Raw genomic sequence first — 23,284 nt, forward strand, 5'->3', positions numbered from 1 at the left:
ATTTCAAGCAGGTGCACTGGTGGTTATGGTGGCACCTTGCTAGGTGACGTCAATTCTGGCCTTGGTACTGGTTCAGCAACGGCCGTCGACGATGTGATGGACAACGAGACAGACTTGGGGTGAATAGGCGTCGTCTTCGCTGTCAGATAAAGCGGCGTTGGCGGAGTTGACATCAGTGTGTAGATGGAGGTAGAGGCAGACTCTTAGTCGACGATCGTCTCACCGATGAAATCGTAGATGAGGTGGAAGACACTGTTATAGTGGGTTTCATCGGATAGACTTCTTTGCCTTTATCAGAGTCGTTGATTGCTTGGACGATTTGCCCCATTTTAGTGAGGCAGTTTCTCTGACATTTGCAGAGGCTAAAGCTTTTTCAAAAAGTGTTGAGTACTCGGAAGCGGACACCTTTTGACCCTTTTTCTCCTGAGGTGTTAGAGAAATAACCTTTTCTGTGACTGGCTTCTCTTTTCCACCTTTTTTTGGATATTTCTTGGTGGTTCATTGGTATGTTTTTTGATTCATCTCTTTTATGACATCCTTTGGGCAGGGTTTGTCATCTCGATAGTCTGGAGTTTTTTAAGCCGGTCCTAGGATACTTATTTGCAGTCCAGGGAGGACCTGCCCTGACAGTTCGGGCTGGACTGTTGCTATTGGGCGCAGGGTCAAGACTGATTTGCATATGGCTGGGTCCAAACTGGAATGGCATGGTGAGCAAAAAAACTATGGATTTGGTCCCAGATCTCTGTACTGGGGTGATTGTATGACATTGTTCTGCTTTCTGTCCATCAACTGTTCTTTTTACATTTTTCTTTTGGAGCCATATTAAAAGCCTTGCCTCCTGATCATTTATGGTCTTGGCTGAAAATGTTCTGCAATATTTGAAGACTTTGGGCTTGTGGTAGGGTGCATGCTATATAAGCACCCTTTATGAGGTTCAACAGAGAACAGCCTCATCTTCCCACATTTCTTACATGATCGAAATAACCCCTTCTTTAACCCCTCTGACATGTTGCCAGAATATGTCAGATGAGAGGAAGAAATGTAAAATAAAATGAAAAGAGTTCTCCTGAAGTTCACTAACCAAAGATAGTGTCTGTGAGGAACAAACTGAGCAGAACTCAGGGGGACTCCTTTTCCACAATGTGCAGTTAGAAATCTGAGGTGTGAAGCCACTGCACAGGATGGGAGTGTGAGCGCTCTGCTCTGATTGGTCAGACTTTGGTCATTTACAAAATGATGTGGATTGCTACTCAATCCTATAGGAAAATGCAATTATAAAAGACCTAGATGAAATAGTTTTACACTACTAGTTCTAATTACCATGGGACTCCCACCTCAACGACAGGTAAGATACAAGCATGTGAATCTATGAAAGATTCAGTACTGGAAATTTGAGCGGTTTTTCAAGACTCTAGTAAAGAATGGGAGAAAAGAGATTAGATTGTACCTGGTCTTAGTTAAATGGTGGAGGCAAGGTTTTGTGAGGAGGAAGTTAATGCAAAATGACCTTTACTTATTTATTCCTATGTACTTGTATTGTCGGTGTACGAGATCACAGCTTTTTTTATTTAAAATTATGGTGCTTTCAATTCACAGCATAAATAATCCTTGCTGTGCAAACTGCCATTTTTTTGTTTGAGATTTTGCAGATTTACATTTCTATCTGTGCGGTGTCAACATGAAGCCACTAGAGCGCTTTCATAATTGTGATATTACACAAGTATCTGTACTTGTAGAAGTGTGTGGGATGTTTCCAAGCTCTCTACACAAATGGAACCAGCCTTCTTCAATTATGGCCTGCATGGTGATGATATGGGGCGGTGAAAGGACTGTGAGGAATACTAGCTATTTTGCTGTAAGAGTATAAAGGTGAATGCAAGGTTACTGTACTGAAACCATGTAACCTAACTTTAACGAATGCATACAATTCCTACTCAGTGGAATGTTTGACAAAATGTGAATAAATAACTCTGTAAAGACATATGGGGAGCGCGTGGTAACACGCTCCACTCCCAGGTGCACTGCTTATGAGGATGCCATATCCAACTCAATTTTAAACCATTCGACCTCTTCGCAATTTTATGCAAATTCTTCATTAATGTTCGTCATTCTGTTATCATCATATTCATCAAATCCACATATTTATCGTTCTGCATTTCGGAAACTTCTCATACTTCCATGTGTCCACCCAGACTTCTTTTGGAAATAAGATCCTAATACACTGATTGATTCAGAGCAGCATTCTTTTATTTCTTTTCAAACCCAATGCATTTCGGGCTAAAATCCAGCCCTTCGTCAGGGGTAACTGTAAACGGACAATTACACATAATATCAATATTTGATTTATAGTCTTATTTTAAAAAACATTTCAAATGCAAGCTGTCTAACATTCAGTACTCAGCAATATCAAATAAATACACAAAGCGTGCGATTGCCCCAGTCCATAACTTCGATTAAAACTGTTAATTTAGTCGACCCTTCACCCGCCTAAACAATCTGCTTTGTCACCCCTAGTGAATTCACTTTACCAGGCATTGAGAAAAAGTTTAACCAGCATTACATCAAAAAACAAGTCTAACCAATGCGGTTTTACTCAAAAGGTGCTATTTCCCTTGTTGTGCATTTCACCCTCTAAACAGAACTATGCTATGCTTACCTTCCTTTTACAAAAACTTTCATGTCATCTTTACACGGTTATACAACGAAATAGAACACCGTTCTCGTGCTTAACATACCTGCTCATTCTTTCACCTCTTTCAACCCTCGTTACGCGCTGCAAGTAATTACGTCTCACACGTGTGCAGACCTGGGATTTAACCACTTCCTACTCCACCCACTTCCTCCCCAAGCCTCACTCATGCCATTTTGTGCAACTACACTACGTTCCCCACAGTGCATCACAATATATATGCCGAATCTTATACTAATTTCATGCTTATTATGTGTAATTGTCCGTTTACAGTTACCCCTGACGAAGGGCTGGATTTTAGCCCGAAATGCATTGGGTTTGAAAAGAAATAAAAGAATGCTGCTCTGAATCAATCAGTGTATTAGGATCTTATTTCCAAAAGAAGTCTGGATGGACACATGGAAGTATGAGAAGTTTCCGAAATGCAGAACGATAAATATGTGGATTTGATGAATATGATGATAACAGAATGACGAACATTAATGAAGAATTTGCATAAAATTGCGAAGAGGTCGAATGGTTTAAAATTGAGTTGGATATGGCATCCTCATAAGCAGTGCACCTGGGAGTGGAGCGTGTTACCACGCGCTCCCCATATGTCTTTACTTAGTATTGGTGCATTTGGGCTTGCACAACCCAGGGAAGCACGCAACTGGTTAAAAATGTTGTTCAGATTAAATAAAAGGTAAATAATAGGAGAAATGGAGTGCAGACCACCTACACAATGTTCAAATAAATAACTCTGGCCATATTTTTTCTTTTTTCTTAAGGTTAAACATATAGCAGATGATTTGCCTTGCAGTTGCTCCAGTCAGTTTTCTATAGAGTATTTATCTGAAGGACGCTACCGTTTGGGGGATAAAATTATTTTCATAAGGGTAAGCATAAACAACTTGCACAAATATAAAGATTTACATTTCTTGTGTTTTTTTTAAGTGGTCTACTCCATCACTAGGCTACTCGGGGAAGAGATCTGTAAATCCCCGAGGAGGCTGGTGGTTAGGATGAGTAGTCTCTCTACCCCTGCAAAGTAAACACTCCCTCATAAGATTTAGGCCTGTCGTTTATTGGCTTAGAAGCCTGCTTCGGGCTGAGGGAGGTAGTGTGGCAGGAAAAAGGGTTTGCAAGCAACGGCTGTGATACAGGCCAGATACCAGAATCTCATTAGCCATGGAATGGCATTGAATAAACATTGACCGGTTAAGGTTTTGCCCCAACCTCCAGTCTAATGCGAATTGATCTCGTGTTAATGTCCGAGTTTGACTGTGGGTGCATTATGGTTTTTGGGGGATTTGCTGTTTGTAGAACACAACTGATTAATACCACCGAGTAGGACAGGTCCATGAAAAAGGGAATTGATGGATCATGGGCAGTTAATAATTGCATCCGTCTTTTCATTCGTTATCATCGTGCTGGTTTATTAAATCAATGGGCTATGTACATTTCTGGAGGATATTTTTGGGTAAATTAAGGGTAATGCCTACCTCTCTAGGATGTGCCTTCCACCCCACCATGCAATTCACATATCTGCAGCCCATGCACCGAAATGAGAGGTCCTCAAAACCCGTAATTGTGGCTGATAGAGAAAATCTCAGTAGCTTCCACAAACACTCAGAATTAATCATGTTGGCAAATTCTCAGTGTGGGTCCACAAATGTAAAAGCGCACACGATGGCAATGCCTACTTGCGAATGCACATCTACCTACAAGGTCATCCAGATAATAGTATAGTAAGTTGAATAGTGTAGTATGGTGCTCTCCAGGGAATAATCCTCCTGCCACCTAGGAGGAGACACACTCTAGAGAGAGGCTTCTCTCTAGAGATACAAATAGGTACACAGATGCCGAGGTACACAAAGATCAGTCCATACTGTTTATAGGGCAATGACCATATTAGTAATCACAAGAAGTAATTCCAAATTTTCTGTTATTGTAATTTTCTGATTTCCTGCTCCTCAATGTAGTGCAAAAAAACTGGCAGCCAACATGGGTTTCGTCCTATGGACTTTTTCAAAGCCGAAAAGGTGTAGAAGAAAAACCAGCAGGTCTGGATATAAGCAGCCAGCTGTTTAAACGGATACTTTTCTCTGTATGGGAAAAGCTTACAATAAATCTGTATACCCCCTACTGGAAGCAGGACTTTTCACCGTATACCCTGCTGGTGCATCTATGTAACAGAACTAATATAAGAGCACTTCAGCACAGTGTGCTCTAAGATCATGTGAGACCGCAAAGGTTGATCGAAATTGTAACCTACACGTGCGGTCGCAGTAATAGCCCTAGTATGTCTGTGCACGCTCAACAGAGGGTCCCTCCGTATATAAAGATAGTGAGTACTGCATGCTCGTTTCACCCGGCATAAGAATAATGCATCATGGTCCTGGAACAAATGAAAAGGGGTAATCACAATAACGGTCAGCTCGTGGAGTATCACTGCATACGACCAATGCATGGCCTTGATAAGCCTGAAAAAACAAAGTCGAAGGATCCCATCTTGCGTGTATACCTCAATATGCAGTGTGTTCCATCTTTTCTTTTTTTACTTTAACATTTTTCATCTACAGTTTACCACATTGCCAATTGTGTCAACATTGGCATCAAACAATGAACAGAACAAGTAATCAATAGGACATACTGTGCAATAAGAGACATTATGGTCCAATATAATTTTACAAGACAAAGGATATACAAGCGTAATAGCCAAGTAATCTAATGTTCAATTACCTAACTTCCTTCCGGGGAGACACTGTATAGGAGGACATAATCAGCTCACCCCGGTCGGGACAACCCCTGGGGGTGGCTGGGTTGAAACAGCAGACCCAAGTTCCTGTAGGTAACCCTTCAAGGGGTTCCAGATGTCTTTGGGCCTTGACGTTGCTGGAAACGTAGATACAAACAATTCCCCATTAGTTTTACAGTAAACAAGACTACTTAACCATGCTGTGGTGGTGGGTGTAAATTTATCTCCCCAATGCAGTGCAATCTCTTGCTTAGCCAGTAGCAGAGCAATTAAGGTATAACAGCGTAGAGCCGGAATATTTCCGGACATGGCCCATTAGGGCTTCTTCAGGTTTTGGGAGAAGGTCTAAAGGTGTCATCTTAGAGAGGATTATGTATACTGATCTCCAGAATCCCTTTATTTTCTCACAGTTCCAGGTCATGTGGACAAAATCTGCGTTATGTGTCCCTTGGGCAGGATTGTCGTTAATGAAGCCGAGAGCACCAGATCTACCTCTAACTTTAAATATGGAATTTGTGCATCTGGATGATACCAAGAGTGTGCATAGTTGCATTGTGCAACCAAGTAATAAATCTGAAAATGTGGTACTCAGAGTCCACCACTGTCGTAAGGGAGTGTCAAAAAGTCCCAACTAACTCTGGCTCTCTTCCCTCCCCAAATAAACCTGATACGATGTGTGCGGAAAAAACTTTTGGGCAAGTTTATGGACATATTTTGAAATCTGTGTGTTCCATCTTTCAATGGTATCACCTGTGTTTGTTCCGGTCTACGTCATTTAATTGCAAATTGCCAATACCAAAAAGGGAGAGGCCAAAACTTGTCTCTTGACCTTGCCCACTCTATAAGTGTCCAATTATAGTTGGCCAGTCTAACTCTTGTTGTGTACTTTTCATAAAAAGAGTGAGATACGATTCCCCATCTTTCTTCCAACTCTTTCTAGGGTCTTAAACAGCATGCCAAAAGATTTCTCCAGATCACAAGTCTAAAGGGTGAGGTTTAGCCAGCGAGTGGGGGGCCTCCTTGAGGATCAAAGAACAACCCCCTTAAGATATGAGAGGTGCTACGGCCCAAAATAAAGCCAAATTTGGCGTGTATGCGCTTGTTCAGCAGGCCTGAGAGCTATCTTGTGGCCAATATTTTGCTCAGAATTGTAATTTGAGTCTGATCTACATAATCGGGTGTAAGAGGCAATGTCAAGTGGTACCCAGTCAGTCATGCTTCTGTAGTGAAACAACATCTTCGATGCTGAGGTACGAAACTTGCAAAATGCCCGTCTCAACGGACAGGAGTGTCCAAGCAGCAGTCCTCTTGAATGTGTGGAGCATGAATTTGTGGAGCGACACCTGCATAGCTGCATGGCAGATTTCCAGAACAGGTACCCTGTGTGCCAAATCAGTAGTGGCAGCCTAGGCCCTGGTGAAATGGGCCCTCAAGCCTTCAGGAGGCTGCTTATCCGCTAATGGGCAGCAGATCCTAATGCAGAGTACAAGCAATTGAGAGATGGTCTGCTTCTGCAGCGCTTTGCCCTTTTTCACTCCAGTAAACCTGATCATCCATCTGAAGGTCCTTAGTATGATTAATGTTGAACAAAAGAACTCTCTTTGGGTCCAGGCAATGGAGTCTCACCTTCTCCTTGGAGGGTGGAGGAGGAGCAAAAAAGGTAGGTAAAGCACTGGCCGACATGAAATAGATTACAACTTTTGTCAGAAAAGAGGCACACCTCCAAAAACCAGTTTGTCAGGAGAAATGCTAGTTGTACTGAGGGTGAACTGAGAGAATTTGGAACTCGCTCATTCTTCTGGCCGAAGGAATGGCCACCAAAAAGACCAGTTTGATAGTCAAGAGCTGCAAAGAACACCTGCGTAGAGGCTGAAAGGAGGAGTAAATGAGGACCAGATTTAGGTCCCATGGGGGCCTCACAACAGAGGTAGGAGGAAAAAAATGTTGCAAACCTTTTAGAGAACGAGTCACAACAGGTGACTTGTACAGGGGGGGTTAATCTGGCAGCAGCAGGAGAGCTGAAATGGTCGACAAGTAACCCTTAACAGTGCCAAGGGCAAGGCCTTACTGGGCTAGAAACAAAACAGACAACAACAGCTCTGACAAAGGTGTAGAAAGGGAGTCCACCTGGTGTGAGAACACCAAGTCACGACCATCCCAATGGCATACTTATACAGTCTTAGTGGAGAGATGCCTGGCTGCCAAGATGAAGTCAGACCTTGGGAGGAAGATTGAAAACATTCAGCTGCTGCCTTGCAATCACCATGCATGAAGGTGGAGAGTGCGCAGGTTTGGGTGTTAGACCCTGCCCTTCTGCTGCAACTGCAAAAACAACAGTTGATGGACAGAATGCAGAACAATGTCCATACATTCACCCCAGTACAGAGATCTGGGCCTAAATCCGTCGTTTTTTTGCACTCCACACCACCCCAGTTCAGACATGGCCATATGCAAATCAGCCTTGACCCTGTGCCTCATGGGAACAGTCCAGCCCGAACTGCCAAGCCATGTCTTTCCTGGACCGGAATCAAGCATCCTAGGACCAGTTTCTGGCTATCAGCCGTCTTCAGCCAGGATAGCTTGACTCCAGTGGTGTGGAGAGCATGGGACTCACGTCTGAGCATACCCATCCCACTCGGGGTGACAAATGCAAAAACAACAGTTGATGGACAGAATAGAGAACAATGCTTGAATCCGGTCCAGGAAAGACCTGACTTGGCAGTTCGGGCTGGACTGTTCCCATGAGGCACAAGGTCAAGGCTGATTTGCATATGGCCATGTCTGAACTGGGGTGGTGTGGGGTGCAAAGAAACGATGGATTTAGGCCCAGATCTCTGTACTGGGGTGAATGTATGACATTTTTCTGCATTCTGTCCATCAACTGTTGTTTTTGCTTCTGCTTCAACAGCAGAGCCTCCTGAAGGAGCAACCTGACCAGAGAACCAATGCCTATCCTAAGGAGATCAGGATATTAAACGAGCCTTGCTCAATCTGGAGCCACAAGAGTGATTTGGGCCCAGTCTATCCTGACCTTCTTGAGAACTCAGGGCAGGAGCGGTATTGGTGGAAAGGCGTAAAGGAGTCCTGAATTGCACTAGAGACAAAATGTGTCTCTGAGCGAGAACCACTTTGGAAACTCCTATGCAAAGTAATGCTGACATTGCACATTCTTGGGTGAACAGACTGATTCAAGGTTTTCCCCAGGTTTAGAAGAGAGTTTGTGCCACCTCCGAATGTAGTCTCATTTGAGATCTCATGGTCCGCATAGCACCGATAGCAGAGTTCTTCCACCCTGGTGTTCAATGAGTCCTAGGTCCATGACCCCATTCCACCCTGCACTGTTTGTTTCAATACCACATTGTGGTGGTGGTGTCTGTGAACACCTGAACCAGCCCTCCTTTGATGCTTTGATGGATGGGTGTAAGGAAGGCTTTCAATGCCAAACAAATCGCCATTAGCTCCGGAAGGTTAATGTGGAGCTGGGACTCCACCGTAGATCTCTGATCTCACCATTTCCCAGTTGGCTGCTCCAACCCAAAAGTGATGCTTTAGTCACCACTGTCAGCAACGGGTATGAAAGGGAGAGGTGTCTTCTGCTGAGCAAGTCATGGTGCGTCAGCCACCACTGCAGATCTTGTGCAGTCCCTGCCAATATCCAGTCCAGGGTGGAGAGATTTATGGGGATTTCAGGTCCCACAGCAGAGCCCACATGAGCCATTAGGCAGGCGTAACTAGTAGCATGTAGTAGGCCATAAGACCCAGCAGCCTCAGAGTTTGTCTCCCCAAGATAAAGGCTTAAAAGTCTGAATGATTGCCTGAATATCCCGGAGTCGCTGCTCCGGAGGATAGGCAAGGAATCGCACTGTTCCCAGAATTGCTCAGATAAAAGCGAGCATTTGAGACGAGGTTAGGTGTGACTCCGGCACATTGATAGTGAACACCAGTGAATGCAGGAGTTGAGCCGTAGTCTGGAAGTGGTTGTCAACTGCCTGGGTCGAAGCACCTTCCACAGCCAGTTGTGGAGGTAGGAGAGGTCTGGAACACCGACCTTTGCCGATGGGCTTCAGCCACCGCTATCACTTTCGTGAACACCCAAGTAGCACTTGTAAGGTCGAAAGGGAGCACAGTAAACTGAAAATACTCGTGGCCTATCGCGAACCACAAGTGATGCCTGCAGGTCCAGCGCTACCATCCAGTCTCCAGGGTCCAACACAGACATAACCTGAGCCAATGTGAGCATCTTAAATTTGTCTTTTTTCAGAAAGTAGTTGAGAGGGCGTTAATCTAATATAGGACAGAGGCCTCCGTCCTCTTAGGGCACCAGAAAGTAGAGGGAATAACAACCATGCACTACTACTGGTGCAGGCACCCTCTCAATGGCTCCTTCAGCCAGAAGAGTTTGTACTTCCTTACGGAGCAAGGCGAGATTGTCCTCCGTAGTCATGTTTGGGATGGTTTGGAGAAACGAGAGCGACCCAAATGTCCATGGGTATCAAGTTTAGACTTGTAACAGACGTTCACGTGGAACTTGTTTAGAAGAACAATATAATACAACTGGGTAATCCAGTATAAGTTAATAAAAATTGGAGAGCACTTAGCTTGACAAAAATATTCTGCCATGACTGAACCTTGGCAGGAAATTACTAAGAGTCAACCAGTATATTATTCAATTCATCCGAATTGAGTTTATTTTCAAAAGTCAATTAGAAATATATACAACAAACACGTCACACACTGTCAAGTGAATAGGGAGAGAGAGTTTATCAACAGAACCCCAAGTCAGAAGGACTATAAACGAACACAGTAAAGTAAGTGACAATGTATAACCCCTTCGATGCTGATGACGAGCTCAGCTCGTCATCAGCCACGGGGGCGTGTGCGGATGACGAGCTGAGCTCGTCATCTTACGCGGCTTTTAGAAAAAAGCAGCGTAGGGGAAAAATAACCGCCGCAGCGATGCGGTTAAATAAAACAGCATATTGGTAAAAATCAAACGCCAGCCAATAGCATTACATAGAAATAGAAACAACAGAGGATATATCTGGTGTGTTTTTATCTTTGCTCCTGGGTGAAGCACCTCCCTCAAGATGTTGGTCTTGATCAATATTGCAGGCCAAGAACCTGTACTGTCCTGCACATCAGTGACAAAGAATGCACCTTTCTCCGACACAGGGCCTGAAGAGGAAAGCATGCCAGAGTCCAGTGAGGTGTCCAGTAACTGGTATCACCCTGCTCCTCATGCTATTTTTCTGCTGGTTCAGGGTTCTATTCTAGAACACCAAACCTTTTCTCCTCATCACCCCCTTCAAGAAGGTAGGGTTGATCTAGGGGCAGTAAGTCCAGGGGTAGGTAGTGTCTGGACTGCGTTGGTTACGACATCGGACAGTTGCAGTTCAAAGTCGGGGATAATGATGGGCGCGTCGTCCGGGATGGCGACAGAATGGAAGGTACTGGAATGGAAGGAGGCACCTGTGAACGGGTCGGTCTGGATCCAGCAACCGGTCCAAAGAGCCTAGCTTGCGTTGTGGGCGGACCTACTGGTGGTGTACCCAGCAGGTTCACCCCTCTGCTCTATGGGGCCCAAAGATGCACCAGAGGGAGTCAGTGGCCCAAAGATGGTGTGCATGATGTCATGAAATTCTTTAGGTTGGGGTGAGTGTTGCTCCGGCTCCAGGAATCTCAAGGTAGCATGGAGCGAGCCCGGAAGTTGGCTCCGCCAGTGATGTGCAAAAGCTGGGCCTTGAAGCATGGTGTTTGGACAGGGAAGCTGAAGAATGCCTCGACTTCTACTTGTGCTTCTTGTACTTACCCAAGTTGAAGGAGTAAGACTTGGACCATGAAGAATATCGTCTGTGGTAAAGGCTCCAGGAATAGCATTGAGATCTCCTGCGGGTCTGGGATTGGCGCAAAGCCACCTTCTACCACGGCTCAAGGAGCTTCAACACCCACTCACAAATCTCTTTTGGATTCATAGACTTGCAGCCAGGACAGGCCTTGGGCCATGGCCCGACCCCAGGTACCATAGACAAACCAAGTGCGTGTCTGTGACCTCTTTCGCACGGTTTAAACCCCATAGCTTTGTTGGGGGACATGTACCTAGCACCCTACGAGCAAAGCTCAATTAAATAAATAAATAAGTAGAGTTGACAAAAAGTGGTAAACGAAAATGACTGAGGTAACTCTCCGGATCCAAACTGTTGGCGCAGAAAGAAAGGAACTGATGTAATCGCTTATAAGTGAACCACAACATCACTCCAGAAGTGGAGCTGTTTGGTGCCACCTACCAGCACACAGAGGTACTGATTGAGATTCTCTTGATCCAGTCTGACACCTGCTGAATATTTGTAGGTGAGAAATCTGTGGTTAGAAGTCTTTATCAAAAATATTGCATGAATAAGACAGCCAAGATGTACTGTATATTTAAAAACACTGCCATTCTAAGAAACACTAGTCAAGTACATTTTTAAATGGAGGAAAATAAGCGAACACGAGTCGCTGTTTCCTACTGCTTCTCATTGCCACAGTGGCAAAGCGGTTTTATCATTATGTACCTAGCATATTTCTTTTTTTCATTAAATGTAAGCGTTTCATCAATCAATCAGTTAATCAGAGATTTTTAAATCGCACTACTCACCCATGAGAGTCCAAAGGTGCTGGGGGAGGGGTGGATCAGCCGAAGAGTCTGGGCTTGAGGCCTTTCCTGGATGCTTCCAGTGTGGGGGATTGTCTGATGCGGAGGGGGATTTTGTTGCAGGTTTTGGCCGCGATATAGGAGCAGGATCTTCCTCCTTGTGCCACCTCCGAATGTAGTCTCATTTGAGATCTCATGGTCCGCATAGCACCGATAGCAGAGTTCTTCCACCCTGGTGTTCAATGAGTCCTAGGTCCATGACCCCATTCCACCCTGCACTGTTTGTTTCAATACCACATTGTGGTGGTGGTGTCTGTGAACACCTGAACCAGCCCTCCTTTGATGCTTTGATGGATGGGTGTAAGGAAGGCTTTCAATGCCAAACAAATCGCCATTAGCTCCGGAAGGTTAATGTGGAGCTGGGACTCCACCGTAGATCTCTGATCTCACCATTTCCCAGTTGGCTGCTCCAACCCAAAAGTGATGCTTTAGTCACCACTGTCAGCAACGGGTATGAAAGGGAGAGGTGTCTTCTGCTGAGCAAGTCATGGTGCGTCAGCCACCACTGCAGATCTTGTGCAGTCCCTGCCAATATCCAGTCCAGGGTGGAGAGATTTATGGGGATTTCAGGTCCCACAGCAGAGCCCACATGAGCCATTAGGCAGGCGTAACTAGTAGCATGTAGTAGGCCATAAGACCCAGCAGCCTCAGAGTTTGTCTCCCCAAGATAAAGGCTTAAAAGTCTGAATGATTGCCTGAATATCCCGGAGTCGCTGCTCCGGAGGATAGGCAAGGAATCGCACTGTTCCCAGAATTGCTCAGATAAAAGCGAGCATTTGAGACGAGGTTAGGTGTGACTCCGGCACATTGATAGTGAACACCAGTGAATGCAGGAGTTGAGCCGTAGTCTGGAAGTGGTTGTCAACTGCCTGGGTCGAAGCACCTTCCACAGCCAGTTGTGGAGGTAGGAGAGGTCTGGAACACCGACCTTTGCAGATGGGCTTCAGCCACCGCTATCACTTTCGTGAACACCCAAGTAGCACTTGTAAGGTCGAAAGGGAGCACAGTAAACTGAAAATACTCGTGGCCTATCGCGAACCACAAGTGATGCCTGCAGGTCCAGCGCTACCATCCAGTCTCCAGGGTCCAACACAGACATAACCTGAGCCAATGTGAGCATCTTAAATTTGTCTTTTTTCAGAAAGTAGTTGAGAGGGCGTTAATCTAATATAGGACAGAGGCCTCCGTCCTCTTAGGGCACCAGAAAGTAGAGGGAATAACAACCATGCACTACTACTGGTGCAGGCACCCTCTCAATGGCTCCTTCAGCCAGAAGAGTTTGTACTTCCTTACGGAGCAAGGCGAGATTGTCCTCCGTAGTCATGTTTGGGATGGTTTGGAGAAACGAGAGCGACCCAAATGTCCATGGGTATCAAGTTTAGACTTGTAACAGACGTTCACGTGGAACTTGTTTAGAAGAACAATATAATACAACTGGGTAATCCAGTATAAGTTAATAAAAATTGGAGAGCACTTAGCTTGACAAAAATATTCTGCCATGACTGAACCTTGGCAGGAAATTACTAAGAGTCAACCAGTATATTATTCAATTCATCCGAATTGAGTTTATTTTCAAAAGTCAATTAGAAATATATACAACAAACACGTCACACACTGTCAAGTGAATAGGGAGAGAGAGTTTATCAACAGAACCCCAAGTCAGAAGGACTATAAACGAACACAGTAAAGTAAGTGACAATGTATAACCCCTTCGATGCTGATGACGAGCTCAGCTCGTCATCAGCCACGGGGGCGTGTGCGGATGACGAGCTGAGCTCGTCATCTTACGCGGCTTTTAGAAAAAAGCAGCGTAGGGGAAAAATAACCGCCGCAGCGATGCGGTTAAATAAAACAGCATATTGGTAAAAATCAAACGCCAGCCAATAGCATTACATAGAAATAGAAACAACAGAGGATATATCTGGTGTGTTTTTATCTTTGCTCCTGGGTGAAGCACCTCCCTCAAGATGTTGGTCTTGATCAATATTGCAGGCCAAGAACCTGTACTGTCCTGCACATCAGTGACAAAGAATGCACCTTTCTCCGACACAGGGCCTGAAGAGGAAAGCATGCCAGAGTCCAGTGAGGTGTCCAGTAACTGGTATCACCCTGCTCCTCATGCTATTTTTCTGCTGGTTCAGGGTTCTATTCTAGAACACCAAACCTTTTCTCCTCATCACCCCCTTCAAGAAGGTAGGGTTGATCTAGGGGCAGTAAGTCCAGGGGTAGGTAGTGTCTGGACTGCGTTGGTTACGACATCGGACAGTTGCAGTTCAAAGTCGGGGATAATGATGGGCGCGTCGTCCGGGATGGCGACAGAATGGAAGGTACTGGAATGGAAGGAGGCACCTGTGAACGGGTCGGTCTGGATCCAGCAACCGGTCCAAAGAGCCTAGCTTGCGTTGTGGGCGGACCTACTGGTGGTGTACCCAGCAGGTTCACCCCTCTGCTCTATGGGGCCCAAAGATGCACCAGAGGGAGTCAGTGGCCCAAAGATGGTGTGCATGATGTCATGAAATTCTTTAGGTTGGGGTGAGTGTTGCTCCGGCTCCAGGAATCTCAAGGTAGCATGGAGCGAGCCCGGAAGTTGGCTCCGCCAGTGATGTGCAAAAGCTGGGCCTTGAAGCATGGTGTTTGGACAGGGAAGCTGAAGAATGCCTCGACTTCTACTTGTGCTTCTTGTACTTACCCAAGTTGAAGGAGTAAGACTTGGACCATGAAGAATATCGTCTGTGGTAAAGGCTCCAGGAATAGCATTGAGATCTCCTGCGGGTCTGGGATTGGCGCAAAGCCACCTTCTACCACGGCTCAAGGAGCTTCAACACCCACTCACAAATCTCTTTTGGATTCATAGACTTGCAGCCAGGACAGGCCTTGGGCCATGGCCCGACCCCAGGTACCATAGACAAACCAAGTGCGTGTCTGTGACCTCTTTCGCACGGTTTAAACCCCATAGCTTTGTTGGGGGACATGTACCTAGCACCCTACGAGCAAAGCTCAATTAAATAAATAAATAAGTAGAGTTGACAAAAAGTGGTAAACGAAAATGACTGAGGTAACTCTCCGGATCCAAACTGTTGGCGCAGAAAGAAAGGAACTGATGTAATCGCTTATAAGTGAACCACAACATCACTCCAGAAGTGGAGCTGTTTGGTGCCACCTACCAGCACACAGAGGTACTGATTGAGATTCTCTTGATCCAGTCTGACACCTGCTGAATATTTGTAGGTGAGAAATCTGTGGTTAGAAGTCTTTATCAAAAATATTGCATGAATAAGACAGCCAAGATGTACTGTATATTTAAAAACACTGCCATTCTAAGAAACACTAGTCAAGTACATTTTTAAATGGAGGAAAATAAGCGAACACGAGTCGCTGTTTCCTACTGCTTCTCATTGCCACAGTGGCAAAGCGGTTTTATCATTATGTACCTAGCATATTTCTTTTTTTCATTAGATGTAAGTGTTTCATCAATCAATCAGTTAATCAGAGATTTTTAAATCGCACTACTCACCCATGAGAGTCCAAAGGTGCTGGGGGAGGGGTGGATCAGCCGAAGAGTCTGGGCTTGAGGCCTTTCCTGGATGCTTCCAGTGTGGGGGATTGTCTGATGCGGAGGGGGATTTTGTTGCAGGTTTTGGCCGCGATATAGGAGCAGGATCTTCCTCCTGTTCTGTCTCTGAGAAGGATTTCATTGTCATTAACTCCAAATTTGAGATATTACTAAAATGATCAATGTTTGAAGCCGAGGCCATTATGTGCTATCTAAAAAAATGCTTCCATAAGTATACATTTCAACACAAATAAATATATATTTCTTTTACAGATGTTACATGGCAAACATGTGATGGTGCGTGTCGGTGGAGGTTGGGACACCCTCCAAGGCTTCCTCTTTAAATATGATCCTTGTCGAGTAATGCAGTTCACAGCTTTGGAACAGAAAATTATGCAGTACCAGAAAGGAGGTTCAGGTTATAACACCCTGCTTCCATCAGTTAAAACACCAAAAACCCCTGTAATGGATCCTCTATCAGCTGTTAATTTCTCAGAAAAGCAAGGTTCAAAACTGGCCAATCCTGTTTCAGTTCAGAATGGTACCCGAGGTATGAATCAGTCCCCTGCGGTTGCATCAAGAAGAGGAGCAAGAGATAATCTTGCGAAATCCAATCAAACACCTCCAGGATTTGTACCAAATAAATTGGAGGGGTTCTCTTCTGCAAAGTCCCCTGTGAATTTTGAACCACACTGGAAGGTATCAAAAAAACTAGGAACTCCTGCACAAAACTCTCCTTTGCAAATGAAGGCTGGGAAAAACCATTTCTCACTTGATAAGGTTCACACTCGTTCAGAACCGACCACAAAACATGCGCCATCACCTCATACACCTAAACAAAATAACATCAAACAATCTTCTCAGAGTTCTACTCCTGCATTGCTGCACACGGTTCATTACAGCAGTTCAAAGACAAGTGGTTCACAGACTACTACTCCAACAGCGGATTTGAAACATAAACTTGCACCTTCCAAACATATCACCGGAGGAAAGTCAATACGATCTAACTGTGTATACCAAGACGCTCCATCAAATCCAATCCCACTGTGTCCTGCTGTGCTTAAAAAGACTGAACCTACTTCTAAAGACCAAACTTCAGCTCCATCAGATCTTTCCTCTACTCAAAAACAGATCAAAACCGATCGTCGTATTCCTCCAAAACCAGAGACCTTGAGTAGCAATAGGAAGCTTAAGCCTTCAGCGAAAACCCTCCAGTCTACAAAACCTGCCTTAAAAGCTGATCATATTCCAAAGTCAACTCAAGCCATCAAGCAATTTGGCATGGAACCCTTAAATGCACCTGGGAAAATTAAAGGACGTGTTTTAGGTGTTCAGACTTCAGCAACAAAAACACAGCCAGTGATTAAAAAACATCACCTGGAACCGAAAAGCAATAAAAGTAGGCATTCCTTTGGTAGAAAGGGAGCTGCTGAGACGGGAAAATACAAACCAGCTTCAGTACGCACCCCGCTGGCTGTGGTACGATTACCACAATCTGTGACCAAATCTCAAACATCAGCTAAAACCGCACAGTTTAAGACAAGTCAATCTTCATTAAGGAAGGGAGAAAACAATGGTACATATCCAACATCTAAACAAGAAAAAGGATTTGCCTAGAAACCAGCAATAAGCAGAATATTTGCTTTTCGGAAAGATCAAGTTTTGAAGAGAAGAAAAGATCATTTGTATTGAGTGGCAGCAACAAAAAAAAAACAACAATTGCGTGGCAGTCTTTTTTGTTTTCCATTTCTGGCATTTGCCTTCATAAAGTGGCCCCACTATGCACCAGCCTTTATTTTGATGTATTACTAACACCTATTTTGCCCTAGTAGTAATTGAGTGTAACACTGAAAAATCACATTCTCAGTTTCCGCCCCCACCCAGCATTTCTGTCAAAAACAAGACAAAATGTAAAGTTGGGGAAAATAGCCCAGAACTGAGAAATAACTCTAGGAACCTGGTTCCAAACGCTGATGTCTTTGGTTACCCAGTGTGTGATAGGAATCCTTGTAATTCAACAAACGCCCCACAATGACGAAACCCTACAGTATAGTACATATCGGTACCACTGTGGTTCTCCTGTGCCATTCATGAAAGTGGAACATAGTCACCTCCTCCAATTGTTGCTCCTCAGCACTGATCCATCTGATGTAAGATTAGCTCATCCAACTCTATATGTCAATGCCACTCTACTCTCTAACATGTCTTACACAATCATAAGTGAAGGTTGGGATTAAGGGGTATTGCTGACAAAAAAACTTTGTTGTGCTATAATGTACATTAATGTGAAAAAAAGAGTATATCCCCTGAAAAGTCTTTGGATTTACATACCAAGTCATACTTGACCTTTATCTAGTCCTAAGGGTAGACAAATCTAATCTCATGCGACAAATAACACACAGAGTTTACTTTATCATTATATAATAAATTAAAAAACATTTGGTAGCATTGTGTGAAAATATGGTCTGGTGAATAAGTAACATACTTCTCTTTAGCAGCTCTCTTCCATTACGAGGTAAGAATTCTGGCCCTTTCTTTACAAAACTGCTTGGGCTCAATGGTGTTTCAGAACATATGCTTGTGCACAGCTCTCTAAGTTCCTCCACAGCATCTAAGAGTTGAGTTCTAGACTGCCTTGGTTGATCTTTTCTTTTTCAGCCCTTCACATGCAGACTAACTGGTGTGGTTTGGATCAGTGTTTTGTTCCACCACACATTTTTGGCTAAGACTTAGCTCTTTGGTAGCTGAGTTCACATTTTTCCTTTAGAATCACCCGGTAAACAGAGGAAATCATGGTGGACTAAATGACTGTGAGGGATCCAGGTCTTATGGCTTCAAAATAATCCCAAATCACCTGTCCAACACTAAGCTTGGCTGTTGCTCTGATGTTCTTGTGGTGATAGAAATGTTTTGGTTTCCCCCCCAAACATGTCCTCATGCGTTACGGCCTAACAAAATTGGTCCACAATTCTTGTGGTTCATTCAGGTGCTGTTTTGTAAACCTGAGCCATGCAGCAGTTTTATTAGGAGATTAGGGCTTTCTCGTGGCTATTCTTCCATGAAAACTATTCTTGTTTGTTTTTTCCTAATTGTAGAATCAGGAAATATAGCAGTGACCGCATTGCCGAAGGTATGTAGATCCCTGGATGTACCTTTGGAGCCCCTGGGATCTCTACAAGGATCATATTGTCTAATCTTGGGGTGAATTTGCTGGGACAGCCACTCATGGATAACATATCTTGAGATTTCTGCATTTGTAAATAATTGTTGTCACTGTGGGTTGGTGCATTTTGCATTGTTTGGGAAAGGCTTCATAGCCCTTTTCAGACTGATGTGTAGTAATGCTTTCTTTCTGGCAGTTCTGTTTTGACCTGGCATGATGTGCTACCACAGTTCTGAATGCTTCAGACCAAACTGACCATGCTTCTAATGAACGTACAGGTGGTAGCTTTTCCAGATTTTCAAGTAATCCTGCACATTTGTTTAAGAACACCACCTTCCTGACTGATATGGAGGCAATAAAGGTGCACCTACTTTTTCACACAAGGGTTCTGAATGTTAGCTGGTTTATTTAACAAATTATGAGAAGGTGAACTTTGCATATGTTATTTGTCTCATTAATTTTGATTTAGCTACTGTTGGTGAGGGCAACAGGAAGGCCCAATATATATTAATATATTCTTGAGAGGCTGTTAACATCACTTCACTTACGTCATCTTAGGCTCATCTTTGTGGAAGTTTTGTAACTAGGAGGGATAGTGACTGATATCTTGGGAAGAAAGGGGGCAGTGAGGGCTGAACTGTGGGGCTTATTCAAAGGCAACAGGCAGAGATTCTGCAGAAAGTTGAAAGTGGTAACACAAAAACGTTCGTTTATGCCTTATCAATGTATTTCTTATTGTTACGTTAATTAACTGTTTTCACTACATGTATGCTGTGGGAGCAATTTTATTTTAGACCCATTGACTTGATGATTGCTTTGCTACTACTGTATGCTGCCAACCTGAAAAGGCCGTTTTAGTTGTATTTTAAGTTTAGGAACGTGCCGCATTAGGTGGCCATGTTTCATCAGCGATGTTTTATGAATGAGTGGGTAGTGGATTCAAAAGGTTTGGGCGTCCTATTTAGTAGATGGTTTATAATAAAAGAATGTTGAAAAGTAGACATTCAGCTGGCCGACCAGGAAGCTTTGATACCAATAGAGTGTAATTGTAAAGAGATTATATTGTTTGTATTAACTACTGATGGCTCTTAGGATAAATAAAATGTATAAAAAAAATGGTCAGTATTAAGTTTAGGAAGAAACATTTGTCATTTTTTACTGTATCGAATGACATTTTGAATTGTATTGCCTTTCTTATGAGGTCTTCAGGAATCTGTGTTTTCTGCACCTGCTTAGACTGTTGTGGGATTCTTTTGATCCTCAGTTGTACATCTCTCAGCTTCTGTATCTCACTTATCAGCTGTGTAATATAAATGGTATTAAATAAAAATATATTTTATAAGGTATGAAACGATGTGTTTTCCGAGATGTGGAAGTGAGATGTTTCAGGACTCTTATGTTTGGTACATCATTAGACAAGAATGTTTAATGCTTTACAAGTGTCGGTATTATTTTGTTTTACAACATGAATTTTTTTGCATGGTGATACTAGATTGTCAGATGTGCCTAGTTATAACAAGAAATGTGAACTCACCAAGTCTCTTTTCTATAACTACAACTGATGGATTTACCCACCTACAGCAATTACGAATATCCAAATATGTGTCTCATTTTAAGGAAACCATTTTTTTTTAGCAAAGGTCATCTTATTTAGACTTAATTTCTTGCCCTTTTTTACCTCATGGTTTTATGTTCAGGGTTGCTAGTGGGCAGTCTCTATAGTCTATGAACAGTAGCTTTTCGCAGTATCTGAGCAGAGTTTATTCATGCATGTAAACAGGGGTAAACAACATTTATCCGTTTCTCCCCTGGTTTGTGCCCAATACTAGAAAGCTGACGTGTAGCACAAAATATGAACAGGTTCCTTACCTGCATCTACTGTTCTCCAGTGTTCTTGTAGTTCAAAATGCTTTATTCTGTATATGTAAATATAACCATATAGCAACAGACACAAAATAAAAGTTACGTGTACATCAGTAGTTTACATCATACCCTAATTTCATGATATATACATCAATCATAAAATAACATGTATTAACTATTCAATGAAGGACAACACTCATAATATACGATAGCTGGATTAATCAAATGTGCAAGATTGGCGATCACAATGTAAAATACTCATTATCCGACGCATGTACAAAATGGCAATAACAAAGTGCATATGGATTAAAAACAATGCATACATTCATCTTAAAACACATGTGCAAACTGGCAATGGTAAAATATGTATAAGTTAAAACCATGTTTTGAGTTCATACAATGATTGATTTCCGTGCAGAAATGCATTTTAAAATGTATGTAGCCACATGGAAGCATATATCTGGGCTCCCTAAATTAAACATCAGCTGCATCGCTGTCTTAGTACTACGTATATTATATTTTAAAAGGATGGGTTTCAGATCAAATTTCCTATAAGGAGTATAAAATTTACAAAACAACATAAAATGCCAGCTACTCTGCTTGGAAATACCGTCACAGGGGCATAAACATGTGCCATGCTGTTTAATCAGTGGGAATGCTACTAGGTGGTGTGCAATTCCTAGGCGTAACCGAGTTAATACAAAGCGATGAGAGCTTTTGGTGACAACAGTAAGGTATGATTGAAAGCCTTCGCTAACACTGTACTCTTGATAAAAGTTGAACGTACTTTGTTTTACAGATTCGGTCATTCTGCTACTTCTTTTATGTTTCAGGAAAGTGACTTTAAGCTCTTTCTTTGATAAACCTGCCCCCATTATCGGTTCTTTAAAAATATCAAATTCCTAGTGTTTTAAACCAGAATTGAATGTGGCATAACCAAGGTATATTTAAGCGGTGATCGAGCTTTAGACAGTCATATATATAACATCCTGAGTGAATTTTGTTTCTTCTTTTGACCAGATTGATCGCCATAGGGCCAGGGGGCGCAAGGCGATTAGGTCCTTGACATGGTTTAAGCCCACTTCCCTGTGTATTAGCTCATTTGAGGCCGCAGCCGGGGCACAAAGCAGTCGTTTCAAGAAGGCATTCTCCTCATACTGGATTTGGTTACCACTCTGAGTATGGTAGCCCATATCCCTGCCCCATACAGGGCTGATGATATGCACCCGGAGTTGTAAATAGACACCATCTCTTGTATTCTACGGCACCCTAATTTTGCCGCGAATCTAAAAACACTACTAGTGTTCCTGGCCATTTTAAAACGAACATTCTCCTGTTCATTAGCCCACCTTCCGTCTGCTGAAAATGCTGCCCACAGCTGCCCCTTCGCTGGGGCAGCTGTGCGCCAAATAAAAGTTATTAACATAACATAACATAACATAATGCCCAGGTAGCAGAATTTCTTTACAGTTTCCAATTTCTCCCCATCTAAATAAAAAGTCCTGTTTTTTCTGGTCTTCCTTCCACATGACATTATAAATGTTTTTCCTTTATTAATGATCCGTTTTCTATTTTCTGTGAAGTTCTGAAACTTATTAATTAGACATTGCAGGCCTTTTTGGGTCCGAAAGAGAAGGACCGCGTCATCCGCCTATAAAAGAATTGAAATGGGGTTACCATTTATAGTGGGGGCATCAGCTTGGATTGTTCTTAAAATTTGATCAATCTGATTTATAAATAAAGAGAATAAAAGTGGGGCAAGAACACATCCTTGACAAATGCCTCTGTTGATTCTAAATAAAGGAGTGCATTCGCCAGCACTACCAAACCTAACTTTGCTAGACAAATTATCATAGAGTCTGGCCAAGAAATAAATAATTTCAGTAGGGGCCCCCATTTCTAATAAAACTAGCCATAAAAGCGAATGTTCTACCAAACCAAAAGCCGAGCTTAAGTCAGCAAAGCATAGGTATAAGTTACCTTCTTTGGCTTTTGTGTATTTGCTGATGATCAAATCCAGGTTCACGCACTGCTCCATCGTACCCATCCCCCTTCTGAACCTGTACTGCACTGGGGATAAGATGTTATTTTCCTCAACCCAGGCTTCTAGTCTCTCTAAAAGGACTCGACTGAGAATTTTAATTGACGAGTCCAGAAGCGAGATGGGGCGGTAGTTACGTGGCTCTGACCTGGGGCCTTTTTTGTAAAGAGGTACGATAATGGACTGGCCCCATGTTGATGGAAGCCTGTCTTCTATGGTAGCATTAAAATATTGTGTCAGGATAGGTGCCCATAAATTCATTTCATGTTTATAAAAATCTATGGGCACCCCATCGGGGCCCGGGGCTTTACCGCCCTTGCTCTTTCTAATTACCTCAGTGACCTCGGGTAGAGTCACAGTTAACTGCTTTTTTGCCATTTTGAGCCGGGCACTATATCTATATCTATAATCAGCCCATCTGAATTAAAAATCTCAGTAAAATGGGTTATCCAGGCGCGACAGCTTACATGGGAGGTGATTTCAGGGATGTTATCGTTCTTTAGTAGCGGACTATTAATAGTTTCCCAGAATAATTTTTGGTTAT

At 43.2% G+C, this 23,284-nt stretch overlaps 1 protein-coding gene across 1 annotated transcript in view; it reads left to right on the forward strand.

The window, feature by feature from the left end:
• Nucleotides 1–20,180, forward strand: part of GAS2L3 (growth arrest specific 2 like 3) — a 234,627-nt gene extending 214,447 nt beyond the window's left edge. The window contains exons 9-10 of the mRNA XM_086918027.1: nt 3,460–3,567; nt 15,947–20,180. Of these exons, the coding sequence (XP_086774153.1) occupies nt 3,460–3,567; nt 15,947–17,290 (1,452 nt within the window). The 3' untranslated portion in view covers nt 17,291–20,180. The remainder of the gene's footprint in view (nt 1–3,459; nt 3,568–15,946) is intronic.
• Nucleotides 20,181–23,284: the final 3,104 nt, after the last annotated feature.

Source organism: Lissotriton vulgaris, chromosome 1_1, assembly GCF_964263255.1.
Source record: "Lissotriton vulgaris chromosome 1_1, aLisVul1.2, whole genome shotgun sequence".
NCBI classification, from domain to species: domain Eukaryota; kingdom Metazoa; phylum Chordata; class Amphibia; order Caudata; family Salamandridae; genus Lissotriton; species Lissotriton vulgaris.